Source organism: Ranitomeya imitator, chromosome 3 (assembly GCF_032444005.1).
Source record: "Ranitomeya imitator isolate aRanImi1 chromosome 3, aRanImi1.pri, whole genome shotgun sequence".
NCBI classification, from domain to species: Eukaryota; Metazoa; Chordata; class Amphibia; order Anura; family Dendrobatidae; genus Ranitomeya; species Ranitomeya imitator.
The window spans coordinates 222,413,541-222,432,879 of record NC_091284.1 but is presented as its reverse complement, the minus strand read 5'-3'; the positions used below and the strand labels follow the sequence as shown (position 1 = coordinate 222,432,879).

At 45.6% G+C, this 19,339-nt stretch overlaps 1 protein-coding gene across 1 annotated transcript in view; it reads right to left on the bottom strand.

Moving 5' to 3' along the window:
* HSD11B1 (hydroxysteroid 11-beta dehydrogenase 1) overlaps positions 1–18,961 on the bottom strand; it is a 60,182-nt gene extending 41,221 nt beyond the window's left edge. Inside the window, exon 1 of the mRNA XM_069756171.1 lies at positions 18,789–18,961. Coding sequence (XP_069612272.1) covers positions 18,789–18,873 — 85 coding nt within the window. The 5' untranslated portion in view covers positions 18,874–18,961. The remainder of the gene's footprint in view (positions 1–18,788) is intronic.
* Positions 18,962–19,339: the final 378 nt, after the last annotated feature.

Genomic DNA, 19,339 nt, shown 5'->3' with positions numbered 1-19,339 from the left:
CAGTGTGTCTTTGGAGCGTGGGAGGAAAATAGAGAACTCGAAGGAAATCCACACAAACACAGGGAGAACATAGAAACTCGTTGCAGATGTTGTCCTTGGTGGGATTTGGACCCAGGACCCCAGTGCTAACCACTGAGCCACGTGCTGCTAATTGCCGCATTACATTGACTCATGATGTGACCTTACATCTTTGTCTTACAATCTATGCTGTGCTACTGATTTGTCACAAATACAGCTACAGTTGTATTATTGTGGTACAATTGCTTTATTTTTATTATTGTAAAGTATTTATTCAGCTTTATCTGCAGTCTGAGTGAACACACTAGATGGCACTGTTTATTACTGCTACACCCATTATCCGCTAGAACAACCACACCCATCAGGAGTACTATTAGGCTATATTCACACTTAGCGGTTTTTACCGCGGAACCGCCGCGATTTTGATGCTGCGGGTCCGCAGCAGTTTCCATAGCGTTTACAGTAACATGTAAACCCTATGGAAACCGCAAACCGCTGTGCACATGCTGCGGGAAAAACCGCGCCGGAACGCAGCGGTTTAAAACCCGCAGCATGTCACTTCTTTGTGCAGAATCGCTGCGATTCTGCACCCATAGGAATACATTGAACCGCTTACTTCCCGCATGGGGCTGTGCCCACGTTGCGGGAAGTAAGCGGATAATGTGCGGGTGGTACCCGGGGTGGAGGAGAGGAGACTCTCCTCCAGGCCCTGGGAACCATATTTGGGGTTAAAAAATAAAAAATCTGGTTATACTCACCCTCTGATGTCCGGAGCTCCTGGGCGCTGCACGCGGCCGTCCGGTCAGAGTTGCTGTGCGACCAGGACCTGCGGTGACGTCGCTGTCACATGACCGTGACGTCACGAAGGGTCCTTCTCCCACAGCATCTTTGGAACCGGACCGCCGGGTGCAGCGCCCAGGAGATCCGGACATCAGAGGGTGAGTATAACCAATTTTTATTATTTTAACATTACTATTGATGCTGCATATTGCTGCATATGCAGCATCAATAGTATAGGCGGAAACCCGCAGCGGAAAACGCGGAACAAACCGCGATAAATCTGCAGGGAGAACCGCAGTTGTTTTGCCCTGCAGATTTATCAAATCCGCTGCGGGAGAACCCGCAGGGACCCGACGCAAGGTGTGAACATAGCCTTAATGTAGAAGCACTGGATGATACCTATACACAGCATTTTAGTACGTGCAGCTCCTGGCCTTCGCCATGTTACACAGCTACTAGTCCAATTTTATGGTGCCTCACTCTGTACATTTAGCACAACCACCCCACTGCCGTGAGATTTGTCAATTCCAGGAGCTACTTACAGCATTCAGTTAGTGTTTTTATTGTAGGCTTAATATGTAGCATTGCAGTGTGCTTTGTTTGATCTTTAATAGCATTTGTCATTTCATTTAGGCTAAATAGGATATTTTGGGCCCCAATGCTACAGGGCCGAGGTGCGATTGCAGCCCCTGCACCTTATGTATTTATGCACCTGACTGCCGGGGAGCTGCAGTGAGGAGAGAGTAAATGTCTTCTCCGAATACTTGAGCATGTGGACGAAGACTGCCTCTGCAAAGTTTTCTGGAGCGTGAAGTTGTAAGTTTGTGTTCGGTTGCTTGGGTGCAAGAGTGAAACAGTGAGTCTTGTTGACACATTTATCCCCTGTATATTGTTAGCACAAAGTTGTAAGTCAAATGCTTCCTGGTAATGTATTTGTACCAAAGTGGTCCGTCTGCACCTTTGGGGTATGTGCACACGTGGATTTTGCTGCGGATCCGCAGCGGTTTTGACGCTGCAGATTCGCAGCTGTTTTCCATGAGTTTACAATACCATGTAAACCTATGGAAAACAAAATCCACAGTGCACATGCTAAGGAAAAAACTGCAGCATGCATGTTCATTCTTTGTGCGGATTCCACAGCGGTTTACACCTGCTCCATAATAGGAATCCGCAGGTGTAAAACCGCATGTGAAATCCGCACAAAAACGCAAAAAAAAAAACCGTGGTAAATCTGCGGTAATTCCACAGGTAATCCGCAGTGCAGTTTACCTGCGGATTTACCAAAATCAGTCCGGAAAAATCCGCAAGACTTCCCGCAACGTGTGCACATAGCCTTACCGTGTGCAAAACCATCAGGCTACTGATTCATACATCATGGTATTTTTTACTGAGCACACTACACTACCTGGGTCGATTATCCTAATGATACTCTAATGAAACACTGTCGGAGTATGAGCCGAGTGTCATTTTGCTGTGCTTCGATTCACTCGCATGAGAGAATCAGAGCACATGTGCGGAGAAGACGGAGAACTTAATTTCTCCATCTTCTCCATTGTCTCTGTGTCCGCGGATGTCGGAATGCATTCAGATGACATCTGATTGCAGTCCAATGTTTCACACGCACCCATAGACTTGAATTGGTGATTTGATTATCTGATGCACTCGCAGCATGCTGTGATTGTTTTCTCATGCAGAATCGGCAATGAATGAAAATCGCAGATCTGCATTGCCCCATAGTATAACGTTAGGCCGAGTGCTATCCGATAAAACATCAGATAGCACTCGGCCGTGTTGTAGGCTCATGTGAGCGAGTCTTTACAGGCATTTGAGTGGCTGCTGCAGTGGTTTCTTTTACATAACCACCAACGTCCAGATCATAAAACTGGCACTTCCAAATACATAATCACTAACTTCGGTCTAACCTTAAAGGCAGCCGAAACGAAGAGATCCAGAATACAATTAAAATAAAGCTTTATTTATTGCAATATCTACCCCCCGGACGCCCCCGGAAGAAGCTGGTTGCGAAACGCGCATTGGGGTGAGGTGGGACGCTGAGTCTGCTGCAGGTAGATATTGCAATAGTTTCTGGTCAATTACATGTCTGTATTGCTTACATTATATGCATGCTTAGGCAGCCAATATGGTACCAGATAAATATATGATTCTGTACTTATTACCATGCAGCATATGTAGTAGCAATGGATACCACTTGGTTTCCCATCTTTTGTTAAAGGGACTTGCAGCGCCCCAGAGATCTGGTCGTTGCAGTATGACACTCTGCCGCTAAGGGGAGTGATGGTACGTCTGATGGCACTGAAGGAATTCTACTGACCAGGTATCACCAGCACACATTACACTTCACACTCCAGCCACTAGGGGGAGAAAAAGGCTTTATTTATTGGGCCACTCCTCACACTGGTAAAACTAGGGGTTGGATAGGAAGTTAGTCAGAAGCTGACTCGGTTGGATTCAGGCAACATCTCATGGCAGGGGGTGTTGCAGGGAGAAGATTCAGGGGGGTGCCTGTCAGGCGTGGGAACCTGGCAGGTACCTAGCGAACAGAACGTTACGGAACCGCACCTGCACTACCTTGCGGCGGTATCCTAAGAAAGAGACACGAAGCGAAGGATATTGTGGAACAGTGAGAAACGAGATCAAGCACAAAGGAGAGCCAGTCGTGACCCGAGAACGGCAACATCCTACTGAGCCGCGTAGCCGGTGGCCGGAACACCGAGGAAGTAACTCACTCTATGCCTTACTTCAAACTCCGCAGGACAGTTAATTATAGGTTGGCTGTCTACCTTAAATTTCCTACGAAGAAATAGGGGGCAACGCGTGGAGAGGGGCGTCTCTAGGGTCCCGGAAGAGCTCCGAGCCTTCCCGTCATACGGGTGCGTCCTAGCCATAACATACCTGGGGGACGAGAAACTAGTAACATCTGGAACGAAATAGAAAGAAAGAGAAAGAACTAGAATGAACGAATGAACTAGAACAGAAGTTGTGAGGACTATACCGAATGCTCAGCAGGGTAGCACTACAACACACAGGCGCTATTGGTAGGCAAGGATTTCCACCTGCAAAGGGAACTCTAGATGTGCCATCGGACCGGCCGGTCTCAGACAGCCCTGTTAACTGTGCTCTGGATTGAGGATCCTGAAGTCTTCAGTAAAGAGGTAAAGAGACTGCAACCTTGTGTCCTCGTTATTGTCTGCACCTCACACCATCGCCATCTACATAACTGGGAAGCCCTGGGGACATACTTCACCTGTGGGAAGGTATACCATCTAGCTGCCATTCCATCACCCCAGCGGGCCCCAAGCAGCGTCGGTCACCCTGACCGAACACCACAGGTGGCGTCACGAAACCTTGACAAACTCCTATGACCTTTTATTGGACGCCCCTTAGCAGGGTCACGGACCGGGTCCAGCCACCGTGACAACCCCAGAACTGAGACAGAAAGGACCGGTACCAAGTAACCTGTGGCCCTGTGTCTGGGGGCGATCCAGACTCTGTCACCTGAATTTGAAGGGAACAATTTTCAGCCATAGAGGCGAAGTTTTCGGTTGTTTGATTCACCCTTTCCTTACCCGCTGGCTGCATGCTGGCTGCAATATTGGATTGAAGTTCATTCTCTGTCCTCCGTAGTACATGCCTGCACAAGGCAATCTTGCCTTGCGCAGGCATGTACTATTTAAGACAGAGAATGAACTTCAATCCAATACTGCAGCCAGCATGCAGCCAGCGGGTAAGGAAAGGGTGAATCAAACACCCGAAAACCCCGCCTCTATGGCTGAAAATTGTTCCCTCCAAATTCAGGTGACAGAGTCCCTTTAAAGGCAAAATTTACACCAGGTGTTTGATTCATGAATCTGCCAATACATTTTGGGGTTAAATTAGAATTGGTCTTAAACAGTCCTCCACATCATGCTGTTCACATTTTAATATCAAGAGACCAAGGCGACACCTAACAATTGATCAACAGCACCTCGCCATTGCGAGGCTTTAAGCAGGATGTTGTCAGGGGGAAATGACTGCTGAGCTTAGCGTGTCATCAGCAGATGGTAACAGAGAGACTGGCAGAGTCACGGAAAGGCAGAGGAGTGGACGTCCTGTCGCCACATCCCACACTAATGACCGCTCCATTGTGATCAATGATGAATGCCACACAACTCAGGCACATTTAAGGCTGGTGAGAGGCACCCAAGTGTCATGTCAGACCATTTGAAACCTTTTACATCAGCATGGCCTGCATGCTAGAAGACATGCAAGGGTACCTGACCACATCATCAGACACATCGCCAGGAAGCATGTACGCTGGACGAGGGACCAGTGGGCCTCAGTGATGTTCACTGATGAAAGTTGATTCATGCGGAGCAGAAATTATGGCCACCAACGATGGTGGGGACATCAAGTAGAGTGTTATGCATCAGCCACTCATGTCACCAGATGAGCCTTTGGTGGTGGTGGTGTTGTTAGTGTGGGCATGTGTGAGTAGTCCATACAGAACTGCCCTACACTTTGTGAATGGTGAAAAGCCCCCACTACTTGAATAACATCATTAATCCAGTCGTTGTGCCTCTGCGCAAAAAAACAAAGACCTAATTTCATCTTCATAGACTACAATGATCCAGCTCATCAAGGTCTCATTATAAATGAACGGCTGCTGGAGACTGGGGTACCTCAAATGGAGTGGCCTGCATTTTCTCCAGACCTGAATCCCATAGAAAACCTATGGTATCAGCTGAGTCGCTGTGTAGAGGCTCATAACTCTGTATCCCAGAACCTCAATGACCTGAGGGCCACAAGAAGAGTGGGATGCCATGCCTCAGCAGACAGTAACTCCAGTTGTGAACAATATGAGACTTTTTTTATCAAGCTGTAATTGATGCTCAAGGCCACATGACAATTTATTGAAGGAGTGACATTTTTTGTTGGGGTATACCCACCGCTGTTTGGTTTTGTTTCAGTTGTTTGAGATAAGGAGATCACCATTGCATGCTTCTACTTAAATGTGTGTACATATATACACACACACACAAAATATATACAGTATGTCTTTACACTATTACACATACACTAGCTACAAAATGTAATATATGATAACTAGTGACTTAACAGTCAAATTATCTTGTGGCTAAAGGTTGAAAAATGATAGAGATCCAGGCTGCACCCAGGTACATGTAGATAGCATTGTTCCTGAACGTGCATGTTATGGATCACTATACACTCCAAGTCCAAACTGATTTTAAAGGTCCACACACCTCTCTACTGATGCATTCCCCATGATAGTTGTTCTGCCCATCTTAATGTGCAGAGAGTTAATTATCATGTTATTCAAGTTGTGGCCACTGGAGGTCATCAGTTGCCTACTTTTCATGTTGTTTACCAACCTTTCCCTCCTAAGATCAATGTCTTATGGGTTAGTTCCGCCCACATTCTTCTTGTGAAGACAAGCTTCAGTAGCCATTTTTCCTGAGATCTGCAGAGAGGCACACGTGCTCCTGTCTCGCTTACTTTCTTACCCCTGTCCTAACGGATCTCGGTACGTTTATAAAGGTTTAATGCATCTTATGTTTGTGTTAGTATTTAAGCCTTATGCAGCTCCTATAGTCAGATATAGTTAGGCAGATGTGCTTTGCAGCTTGCAGTTAGGTTAATGTGTACTCTGCATTTAGATAGATGCATTCTTGTATAGAATAGGGCAGTGCTGTTAGAATTACTGTGTAATGCACTCTGTATAATTCTTGCTGTTATGTTCCAGTTATTTATGTGATTGCACCCTGTATGTGCATATACTGAAATGCTGTTATTCTTTACAGTTTTTCACCAGTCATCCACTATGATCAGTCATCCACTATGATCAGTCATCCACTATGATTATTCACTGAACATCCACTTTGTACATCAACATCATTCACTATTCGATCATCTACTATGAATACTGTCCACCATTGTTGTTCAACGTTATAGTTTTGGTTATCATCACCCTAATAAATAAGACTTAAGCATCAACACAGTCTGTTTACTGGGATGTGGATGAAGGTTTAGCCGTATGTTGGAATCCACACAGCATCCTACGTGGAGGAAGACAGAACAGTGAAAAACGAGACCGCCAGTCGCAGGCGGTGATTGTAAAGTAAGAACAGATTAGCTGCCTTCAGTGAAACTGATAACCGGTCGCAGGCTGTAGTTGTTCAGACTGTATGGAACCGCTAACACCCACACTGCTCCGCATTCGGGTATCACAGCAGCCGCCATACAGCCGCGGGACTATACTGCAGCCCGCCAAGAGGAGCTACATCATTCCTGCCACGCGGAAGCTCACCGCACCTAGACTCAGTTTACCGCCAAAACACTCAGCAGTACGCAGCTAAGCGCACAATGTCTCGAAACAGCACATCCTCACTCAAGACGAGGTCACGAGCAAGCTCTAACAGGTCATCATTAGCAGAGCTGGCTGCTGTCGCTCGTGCTGAAGCTGAAGCAGCCAAAGCGAGGTCCTCCTTTGCCGAGAAAGAAATGCATCTAAAGCTGAGACAAGCAGAGCATGAGGCAGAAAAGGTACGTTTGCAGGCAGAACAAACTGCACGCCTGCAAGCCGAAACCGCACGTTTGCGGGCAGAGCATGAAGCAGAAAATGCACGTTTGCAGGCTGAAACCGCATGTTTGCGGGCAGAGCAAGAAGCAGAAGGTGCGCGCCTGCAAGTGTCTCTAGAAAGACTTATGGTAGACAAAGAGGCAGCAGCTGCAATAGCTAAGGCAGAGTACTTGGAAGCCATGAAGGATCCTGATTATGAGAGACGCAGCAACGTTCTTGGAACAGATCTAGAGCAGCAAGATCCAGCTCAGCGCGTCGCAGAGTACGTTCATCGACACTCCAGCATGGACAACACCCTCGACAGACTACAACGATCAGCCTACGCTGATTATCATCGATCCAACCCCGAACTTCACTACTACAAACAAGAAGACGTCCAACACAGAGGAGTCGACCACAGCTACCGTTCCACTGAGAAGGTACAGCTCCCACCTCACCTTAAAGAGACATCTTCTTCACCAGAAAGGTACTATGCAGACTGTCCGAAGCCAAGAGCGTCTCACAGGTATGGTGATGCACCACACACTAGACATGGCTATAACATACCGGCTCGTACCAACACTGATCAAGCCACCATAGACTTGGCAAAGTTCTTTGCCCGCCGAGAACTGGTAACAAAAGGACTTGTAAAGTTCACTGACAAAGCCGAAAACTACAGGTCGTGGCAAGCTTCGTTCCAGAGCGCCATTCAGGGACTGGACCTTTCTAGTAGTGAGGAGTTAGATCTCCTGGTAAAGTGGCTTGGAACTGAATCGGTCGAGCATGCTAAAAGACTAAGAGACATTAACATAGAATACCCACACATAGGTTTATGTAAAGTGTGGGAAAGACTTGACGAATGCTATGGGTCCGTAGAAGTAATAGAGAATGCTTTATTCAAAAGAATTGATTTCCCTAAGATAGGGCCCAAGGGTTATCAAAGACTTAGAGAATTGAGTGATTTATTGATAGAGTTACAGGTCGCCCAGAAGGAAGGTCACTTGGCTGGATTGGCATTCTTAGACACTGCTAGGGGTGTCGATCCAATAGTACAAAAACTTCCTTACAATCTTCAAGAAAGGTGGATTATACATGGTTCACGGTATGAACAAATTCATAACGTACCATTCCCTCCTTTTACTGTATTTGTTGAGCTTGTCACCCAGCAAGCCAAGATCAGAAATTACCCTAGTTTTGATTTCACTCTGTCATGTTCAACTACCCCTGGTGTCAAACCCAGTAAGACACCCGTGGCAGTCCATAAAACTGATATTGATTCCACAGGTCCTCCACACAAGACAACTAAGCCCCCTACGGAAGAGAGCTAACCTCAGGATGTCAGTAAGCAGTGTCCTCTACACAGGAAACCACATCCTCTACTAAAGTGCAGAGCCTTCAGGGAGAAGACTTTAGAGGATCGCAAAGGTTTCCTCAAGGAAAACAACATCTGCTTCAAATGCTGTGCTACGACCTCTCACTTCGCCAGGAACTGTGGAGCTAGCGTGAAATGTGCAGAATGCAGCAGCACAGATCACAATACAGCCTTGCATCCTGGACCACCTCCAGGAGTGTTGTCACAAGCAGAGGAGCACGATGAGAAACAGAAGAACACCGTCCAAGACACCCCTGCGGTCACCTCTCAATGTACGGAGATCTGTAAGGGACTCAAGGGAGGAAGATCCTGCTCAAAAATCTGCCTTGTCCGAGTCTATCCAACAGGCCACAGAGACAAAGCGCTCAAGATATATGCAATCCTAGATGACCAAAGTAATAGGTCTTTAGCCAGGCCCATCTTCTTTGACAACTTGAACATTGTAGGCCCCGGTTCTCCCTACTCCCTTAGGACATGTTCAGGTACAGTCGAGACGGCGGGGAGGAAAGCAACCGGATACAAAGTGGAGTCCATGGATGGCCAGACCTGTCTGTCACTACCGACCATCCTGGAGTGCAACCAGATTCCTGACAGCAGGTCTGAGATACCTTCACCAGAGGTGGCAACGTATCACCCCCACCTGAAGCGTATAGCCCACCTGATACCTGAGTTGGAACCAGAAGTGCCAATAGCTTTACTTCTGGGAAGAGATATACTACGAGTCCACAAGACTAGAGAATACATCAACGGCTCACGGAATGCTCCATACGCGCACAGGCAAGACCTTGGATGGGTCATTGTAGGAGATGTCTGTCTAGGAGGAGCACACAAGCCGGTCTCAGTCAACAGTATGCTTACCAGCACACTAGAAAATGGACATCCATCTCTCTTCCAGCCGTGTCACAATAGTCTGCTGGTAAAGGAACTACCGAGCAGCACTCCCGTACCTTGCCCTTTCTCAGTTCCTATCAACGAAGACCACGCCTGTGAAGGTGAACAAGACCACATAGGATGTACAGTCTTCCACAGGACGAAGGAAGACAACAAGGTAGCAATGTCTGTAGAAGACAAGATATTCCTGGACATCATGGACGAACAAATAGTCAAGGATACGGCGAATAGTTGGGTCGCACCTCTACCATTTCGACCTCAGAGGAGACGCCTACCCAACAACAAGGAATTGGTCTACAGCAGATTCATCTCCCTAAGACACAAGCTTCAGAAGTCACCTGAGACGAAGGAACATTTCTTTACCTTCATGGGAAAGATATTCCAGAACAACCACGCAGAGATTGCACCTGCACTTCGACACGGAGAGGAGTGTTGGTACCTGCCCATCTTCGGAGTGTACCATCCTGAGAAGCCAGGTAAAATTAGAGTGGTATTCGACTCGAGTGCCAAATGCGAAGACGTGTCATTGAATGATGTCTTACTGTCGGGCCCAGACCTCAACAACAGACTTCTGGAAGTATTACTCTGTTTCCGTAGAGATTCAGTGGCATTTATGGCCGACATACAACAGATGTTCCACTGTTTTCTCGTCAAAGAGGAACACAGAAACTACCTGAGGTTCTTCTGGTACCGTGACAACGACCCGGACGAAGACATCGCAGAGTACCGGATGCGGGTACACATCTTTGGGAACAGTCCTTCCCCAGCGGTCGCAATCTACGGTCTCCGACATTCTGCCAAAAAGGGTGAAGAAGAGTATGGCTCGGACATCAGGTCCTTTGTGGAAAAGGATTTTTACGTGGATGACTGTTTGAAGTCCACACTGACAAGTGAGGCCGCAATCAGTCTACTAAAGAGGACTCGTGACATGCTCGCTCAGTCTAACCAAAGGTTACACAAGATTTCTTCCAACAGCCGAGAGTTGATGGAAGCCTTTCCCTCTGAAGACTATTCCAGCGATCTAAAGGATTTAGACCTCAGCATCGACCCTCTTCATATGCAGCGGAGCCTTGGATTGCTGTGGGACTTGAAGACAGATACCTTCACCTTTCAGATCAGCAAGGATGAGAAACCCTTCACGCGCAGAGGAGTTCTTTCCTTCATGAATAGTTTATACGACCCCTTGGGGTTCGTAGCTCCAGTAACCATCCAAGGAAAGCTGATGCTCAGGGACTTCACCCAAGACACTACTGATTGGGATGATCCACTTCCAGCGGGAAAGGCTGACCTGTGGGCAGAGTGGAGAAAGTCTCTTGAAGCCCTGACCAACCTTCGTGTGAAACGACCGTATGCTCCTGTGCCATCCACAGAGGTCAAAACGCAAACACTTTGTATTTTCTGTGATGCATCAGTCAAAGCGATTGCAGCAGTAGCGTACCTCAAATCCACAGACGTAAGCGGACAATGCCATATCGGGTTCGTTATGAGCCAGACGAAATTGGCGCCACTTCGTGAACACACGATACCCAGACTGGAACTCTGTGCTGCTGTCCTCGCAGTTGAGTTGGCCGAGCTGGTCTCTGATGCGATGGGCCTGAAGATCGGGGATGCAGAGTTCTACACCGATAGCAAGGTGGTACTGGGGTACATCTGTAATGAGACACGACGCTTCTACGTCTACGTCAGCAACCGAGTACTTCGGGTAAGAAGATCCACCGACCCTAATCAGTGGCACTACGTACCTACTCACCACAATCCTGCGGACCACGCGACTAGATCCGTTGCACCTAGTCATCTGAAGGACACTTCATGGTTCACAGGTCCTACCTCTTTGTACCGTTCGATGTCCCACATCAGCAGGCCTGAAACTTTCGAACTAGTGGGTCCAGACACAGATGAAAAGATCCGACCTCAAGTGTCTGCTCTACATACAGAGATTTCAAGCTGCCACCTCGAATCTCACCGGTTCAGCAGGTTCTCCACATGGAAGTCACTTGTTCGAGCTATAGCTTGTCTATTTCATGTAACCCAGTCCTACAAGACAGCAATTTCTAGTGATTCTGGAGATCCATCCATCCTTACTCCTGCAATGTTACTCACACAGAAACCTGTGTCTCGAAAGCTCCACTCGGAGAATTCAATGACAAAGACCTCTACAGACGACAATGGAGGCAAGTACAAAGCGTGTCCAACGTCTTCTGGAATAGATGGAGGAAACAGTATCTTTCCACTCTGCAAAGCAGGACAAAGTGGCAGAAAGACCGCCCAAACATTCAATCTGGCGATGTTGTACTCGTCAAAGACAGTCAGTCACATCGGAACGAGTGGCCACTCGGCCTAGTCATTAAGACCCTGCCCAGTAAAGATGGGAAAGTGCGGAAAGTAGAGGTCAAAGTGTGCAAGCCTGGAGAAAACAAACTGTTCCTCAGACCCGTTACCGAGCTTGTATTATTATTTTCTCCAAAAGAACCTAATTGTGGCATCTGTTGACGCCAAGCGGGGAGTGTTCTGCCCATCTTAATGTGCAGAGAGTTAATTATCATGTTATTCAAGTTGCGGCCACTGGAGGTCATCAGTTGCCTACTTTTCATGTTGTTTACCAACCTTTCCCTCCGAAGAGCAATGTCTTATGGGTTAGTTCCGCCCACATTCTTCTTGTGAAGACAAGCTTCAGTAGCCATTTTTCCTCTAATCTGCAGAGAGGCACACGTGCTCCTGTCTCGCTTACTTTCTTACCCCTGTCCTAACGGATCTCGGTACGTTTATAAAGGTTTAATGCATCTTATGTTTGTGTTAGTATTTAAGCCTTATGCAGCTCCTATAGTCAGATATAGTTAGGCAGATGTGCTTTGCAGCTTGCAGTTAGGTTAATGTGTACTCTGCATTTAGATAGATGCATTCTTGTATAGAATAGGGCAGTGCTGTTAGAATTACTGTGTAATGCACTCTGTATAATTCTTGCTGTTATGTTCCAGTTATTTATGTGATTGCACCCTGTATGTGCATATACTGAAATGCTGTTATTCTTTACAGTTTTTCACCAGTCATCCACTATGATCAGTCATCCACTATGATCAGTCATCCACTATGATTATTCACTGAACATCCACTTTGTACATCAACATCATTCACTATTCGATCATCTACTATGAATACTGTCCACCATTGTTGTTCAACGTTATAGTTTTGGTTATCATCACCCTAATAAATAAGACTTAAGCATCAACACAGTCTGTTTACTGGGATGTGGATGAAGGTTTAGCCGTATGTTGGAATCCACACATCATCCTACATGGAGGAAGACAGAACAATAGTGTTAGAACATATTGACTGCTAATTCTGTGTTGTGTCGTTCCTGATATTCCTCCTAAAAATGTATGAATAAATTGACATTCTCAAAAGAATCTCCCTATTTCTATGTAAAAGTGACATGCTGTTCGAATGTTCAGGCTTTTAACCCCTTTCTGACATCGGACGTACTATCCCGTCGAGGTGGGGTGGGCCCCTATGACCACGGACAGGATAGTACATCCAGCGCGATCGGCGGCGCTCACGGGGGGGAGCGGCCGATCGCGGCCGGGTGTCAGCTGCCTATCACAGCTGACATCCGGCACTATGTGCCAGGAGCGGTCACGGACCGCCCCGGCACATTAACCCCTGGCACACCGCGATCAAAGATGATCGCGATGTGCCGACGGTGCAGGGAAGCATCGCGCAGGGAGGGGGCTCCCTGCGGGCTTCCCTGAGCCCCCCGCAGCAACGCGATGTGATCGCGTTGCTGCGAGGGTCTTACCTCCCTCCCTGCTTGCTCCAGGCCCGGATCCAAGATTACCGCGGATCCGAGTCCTGCAGGGAGGGAGGTGGCTTCACAGAGCCTGCTCAGAGCAGGCACTGTGAAGCAGCCTGCACTGCTATCAGATCGGTGATCTGACAGAGTGCTGTGCAAACTGTCAGATCATCGATCTGTCATGTCCCCCCCTGGGACAAAGTAAAAAAGTAAAAAAAACTTTTTTCAAATGTGTAAAAAAAAATTAAAAAAAATATTCCTAAATAATGAAAAAAAAATAAAAAATATTATTCCCATAAATACATTTCTTTATCTAAATAAATAAAAACAATGAAAGTACATATATTTAGTATCGCCGCGTCCGTAACGGCCCGACCTTTAAAACTGGCCCACTAGTTAACCCCTTCAGTAAACACCGTAAGAAAAAAAAAAAAAAAAAAACAGGCAAAAAACAACGCTTTATTATCATACCGCCAAACAAAAAGTGGAATAACACGCGATCAAAAGGACAGATATAAATAACCATGGTACCGCTGAAAGCGTCATCTTGTCCCGCAAAAAACGAGCCGCAATACAGCATCATCAGCAAAAAAATAAAAAAGTTATAGTCCTGAGAATAAAGCGATGCAAAAATAATTATTTTTTCTATAAAATTGTTTTTATCGTATAAAAGCGCCAAAACATAAAAAATGATATAAATGAGGTGTCGCTGTAATCGTACTGACCCGAAGAATAAAACTGCTTTATCAATTTTACCAAACGCGGAACTGTATAAACGCCTCCCCCAAAAGAAATTCATGAATAGCTGGTTTTTGGTCATTCTGCCTCACAAAAATCGGAATAAAAAGCGATCAAAAAATGTCACGTGCCCGAAAATGTTACCAATAGAAACGTCAACTCGTCCCGCAAAAAAACAAGACCTCACATGACTCTGTGGACCAAAATATGGAAAAATTATAGCTCTCAAAATGTGGTAACGCAAAAAATATTTTTTGCAATAAAAAGCGTCTTTCAGTGTGTGACGGCTACCAATCATAAAAATCTGCTAAAAAACCCACTATAAAAGTAAATCAAACCCCCCTTCATCACCCCCTTAGTTAGGGAAAAATTAAAAAAATGTATTTATTTCCATTTTCGGGTTAGGGCTAGGGTTAGGGTTAGGGCTAGGGTTAGGGCTAGGGCTACAGTTTGGGTTGGGGCTAAAGTTACAGTTAGGGTTTAGATTACATTTGGGATTAGGGTTAGGGGTGTGTCAGGGTTAGAGGTGTGGTTAGGGTTACCGTTGGAATTAGGGTTAGGGGAATGTTTGGATTAGGGTTTCAGTTATAATTGGGGGGTTTCCACTGTTTAGGCACATCAGGGGCTCTCCAAAAGCGACATGGCGTCCGATCTCAATTCCAGCCAATTCTGCGTTGAAAAAGTAAAACAGTGCTTCTTACCTTCCGAGCTCTCCCGTGTGCCCAAGCAGGGGTTTACCCCAACATATGGGGTATCAGCGTACTCAGGACAAATAGGACAACAACTGTTGGTGTCCAATTTCTCCTGTTACCCTTGGGAAAATACAAAATTGGGGGCTAAAATATAATTTTTGTGGGGAAAAAAAGATTTTTTATTTTTACGGCTCTGCGTTATAAACTGTAGTGAAACACTTGGGTGTTCAAAGTTCTCACAACACATCTAGATAAGTTCCCTGGGGGGTCTAGTTTCCAGTATGGGGTCACTTGTGGGGGGTTTCTACTGTTTAGGTACATTAGGGGTTCTGCAAACGCAATGTGACGCCTGCAGACCATTCCATCTAAGTCTGCATTCCAAATGGCACTCCTCCCCTTCCGAGCCCTCCCATGCGCCCAAACGGTGGTTCCCCCAACATATGGGGTATCATCGTACTCAGGACAAATTGGACACCAACTTTTGGGGTCGAATTTCTCCTGTTACCCTCGGGAAAATACAAAACTGGGGGCTAAAAAATAATTTTGGGAACGATTTTTTTTTTAATTTTCACGGCTCTGCGTTACAAACTGTAGTGATACACTTGGGGGTTCAAAGCTCTCACAACACATCTAGATGAGTTCCTTAGGGAGTCTAGTTTCCAAAATGGTGTCAATTGTGGGGGGTTTCTACTGTTTAGGTACATTAGGGGCTCTGCAAATGCAATGTGAAACCTGCAGACCATTCCATCTAAGTCTGCATTCCAAATGGAGCTCCTTCCCTTCCGAGCCCTCCCATGCGCCCAAACAGTGGTACCCCCCACATATGGGGTATCAGCGCACTCAGGACAAATTGGACAAATTTTGGGGTCCAATTTCTCCTGTTACCCTCGGGAAAATACAAAACTGGGGGCTAAAAAATAATTTTTGTGGGAAAAAATGTTTGTTTTATTTTTACGGCTCTCCATTATAAACTTCTGTGAAGCCCTTGGTGGGTCAAAGCGCTCACCACACATCTAGATAAGTTCCTTAGGGGGTCTACTTTCCAAAATGGTGTCACTTGTGAGGGGTTTCTACTATTTAGGTACATTAAGGGCTCTGCAAACGCAACATGGCGTCTCATCTCAATTCCTGTCAATTTTGCATTGAAAAGTCAAACGGTGCTCCTTCCATTCCGAGCTCTCCCATCCGCCCAAACAGTGGTTTACCCCCACATATGGGGTATCAGCGTACTCAGGACAAATTGTATAACTTTTGGGGTCCAATTTCTTCTCTTACCCTTGGAAAAATAAAAAATTGGGGGTGAAAATATAATTTTTGTGAAAAAATGATTTTTTATTTTTACTGTTCTAGATTATAAACTTCTGTGAAGCACTTGGTGGGTCAAAGTGCTCACCACACCTCTAGATAAGTTCCTAAGGGGGTCTACTTTCCAAAATGGTGTCACTTGTGGGGGCTTTCAATGTTTAGGCACATCAGGGGCTCTCCAAACGAAACATGGCGTCCCATCTCAATTCCAGTCAATTTTGCATTGAAAAGTCAAATGGCGCTCCTTCGCTTCCGAGCTGTGCCATGCGCCCAAACAGTGGTTTACCCCCACATGTGGGGTATTGGCGTACTCAGGACAAATTGTACAACAATATTTGGGGTCCATTTTCTCCTGTTACCCTTGGTAAAATAAAACAAATTGGAGCTGAATTAGATTTTTTGTGAAAAAAAGTTAAATGTTCATTTTTATTTAAACATTCAAAAAATTCCTGTGAAGCACCAGAAGGGTTAATAAACTTCTTGAATGTGGTTTTGAGCACCTTGAGGGGTGTATTTTTTAGAATGGTGTCACACTTGGGTATTTTCTATCATATAGGCCCCTCAAAATGACTTCAAATGAGATGTGGTCCCTAAAAAAAAAACTGATGATGTAGAAATACAATATATAACTCCCTAACAAAAAAAAATTTTGGTTCCAAAATTGTGCTGATGTAAAGTAGACATGTGGGAAATGTTACTTAAGTATTTTGCGTGACATATCTCTGTGATTTAATTGCATAAAAATTCAAAGTTGGAAAATTGCGAAATTTTCATAATTTTCGCCAAATTTCCGTTTTTTTCACAAATAAACGCAGGTACTATCAAAGAATTTTTACCATTGTCATGAAGTACAATATGTCACGAGAAAACAATGTCAGATTCACTGGGATCCGTTGAAGCGTTCCAGAGTTATAACCTCATAAAGGGACAGTGGTCAGAATTGTAAAAATTGGCCCGGTCATTAACGTGCAAACCACCCTTGGGGGTTAAGGGGTTAACCTCTTCAGTTTTCCAAAAGCGCCAAGCCATTAAAGTAGTCCTAGGACTATTCTTCAGGCATTTTCTATTTGGAAGACGCTTCATACTTTATAATAGAAGTCAATGGAAAGGCAAAAAAGGTGGAAAATAAATGGGCATTTCTTGGATCATTCATTGATTAATGCACTTAAATTAGGGCTCCCATCTCATATACAGTCTCCCCCATACATTACATGAGTGATAACTATTGTACATACTACAATAGGTCATGAATCAGACAGTATAGTCCTCCATACAGAATAATGAGCCCCATATATTGCTCCATACAGTATAATGAGCCCCATATATTGCTCCATACAGTATTGTGGGCACCGCACAGCGCCCCATACAGAATAACATGCCCCATATATTGCTCCATAAAGTATAATGAGCCCCATATATTGCACCATACAGTATGAGCCCCACATGATGCTCCATACTGTATAATGGCCACATGATGCTCCATACTGTATAATGGCCACACAGTGCTTCATACTGTATAATGGCCACACATGATGCTCCATACTGTATAATGGCCACACATATTGCTCCATACTGTATAATGGCCACACACAGTGCTCAATACTGTATAATGACCACACATATTTACTCCTGCACACGCAGCTGCGCTCCGAACACCTTGCACACACGGCTCCACTCCATACACCTCACACACCCGGCTCCACTCCATACACCTTATACACACCCGGCTCTGCTCCATACACCTGATACACACCCGGCTCTGCTCTGTACACCTCATACACATTCAGCTCTGCTCCGTACACCTCATACACATTCAGCTCTGCTCCGTACACCTCGTACACACACGGCTCTGCTACATCCACACTGTAAACCCCTCCTGACCCCACACATAAGGCAGCTTACCATGGCAACCAGCACAGCAGAGTCCTGCAATCCATGGAGGTCCCGGGACGATCATGTGACCCCTGACTCCTCCCCTCCTGTGATCTCATCACAGGTCCTGTTTGCACAGAGCAGCCAATATGTGGTGTGCAGCTCTGCGGGTGCAGGGATGACCGGCTGATATTGCACACCGTGGGTTGTGACTAACCTAATGGTTAGGTTGTGGGTTGTGAGCAGGGGCGCGCGCACCGCACTAGTGACACTCAGCAATTGTCAGGGATTATGGAGAGTCGGCACCAGGTGTTCTGACCACCGCTCTGCCGCACCCTGTCTTTCAGTGACGACTGCTGCCTGCAGCAAAGGGCTCAACTTGCCCCATGATAGCGGCGCCCCTGATTGCACCCTAAAATGGAACAAAAAAGCTGAAAAAATGCCTAATATAAGTTGCAAAAACTCCAACAAAAATTGTTTTCAAACCTCTTCATGCAAAAGTCGAAAAAACCAAACCCCCCCAAAAACGCCCCAAAAAATGCTTCAGAAGAAAAAACGCTGGCATTGCCTGAAGTTGTTTCAGTTTGAAAAACCTTGTCATTTTCCCATGCCTGGGCAAGACATCATGGGAACATACTTTAAGATATTTAAGTAAATGATCAGCGCCCACCATAGTTTAATAGGCCATAGAGACAATTCACTATATAACCCTCTATAGGCTCACAACAAAGCTGTACAGAAGCACAGCATACGTACCGGGTTTAAATTCTTTCCCAGAATAAAAGTAAACAGCCAAAAGGATCCCGATCAGGAAAATCAGTGCTTTGTTCAAGAATGCCATGATGTTCTGTGCGGATACTTCCTGTAGAGAGGCTTGTATTCCCAGAGCACTGAATGTGCTGCAGTTTTGAGTCTGGTCCGTCGGCAGGGTGGAGCGTGGATGGGGCTAGCTTCAGTGCATGTGAGGAAAGGCAGGTCCAAGGGTGATTCTGTTACCTTTAACATAATGCTTTCTTTGCTTTCATTTGCTTTCTACAGCATGATGACATGTGGGGGTTTTTATCAAAAGCTTTGACTTTTCCATTTCTGGCATTATTATATTGGATAATAGACAAGTATTGCAATTTATTTTATGCAGACCCTTAGAGTATGGTCACAAGGGACAGATAATGAAAATTTGTCAGGAATACATTCCCCCTCTCAGAAAAAAGTGTTTCTACTGTATTAGTTTAATGGCAAGGTGTGTGAGATTTGATCAAATTGCATCTATATGCTGCATCAAAAAATCTGCGAGAAAATTGTCCTAT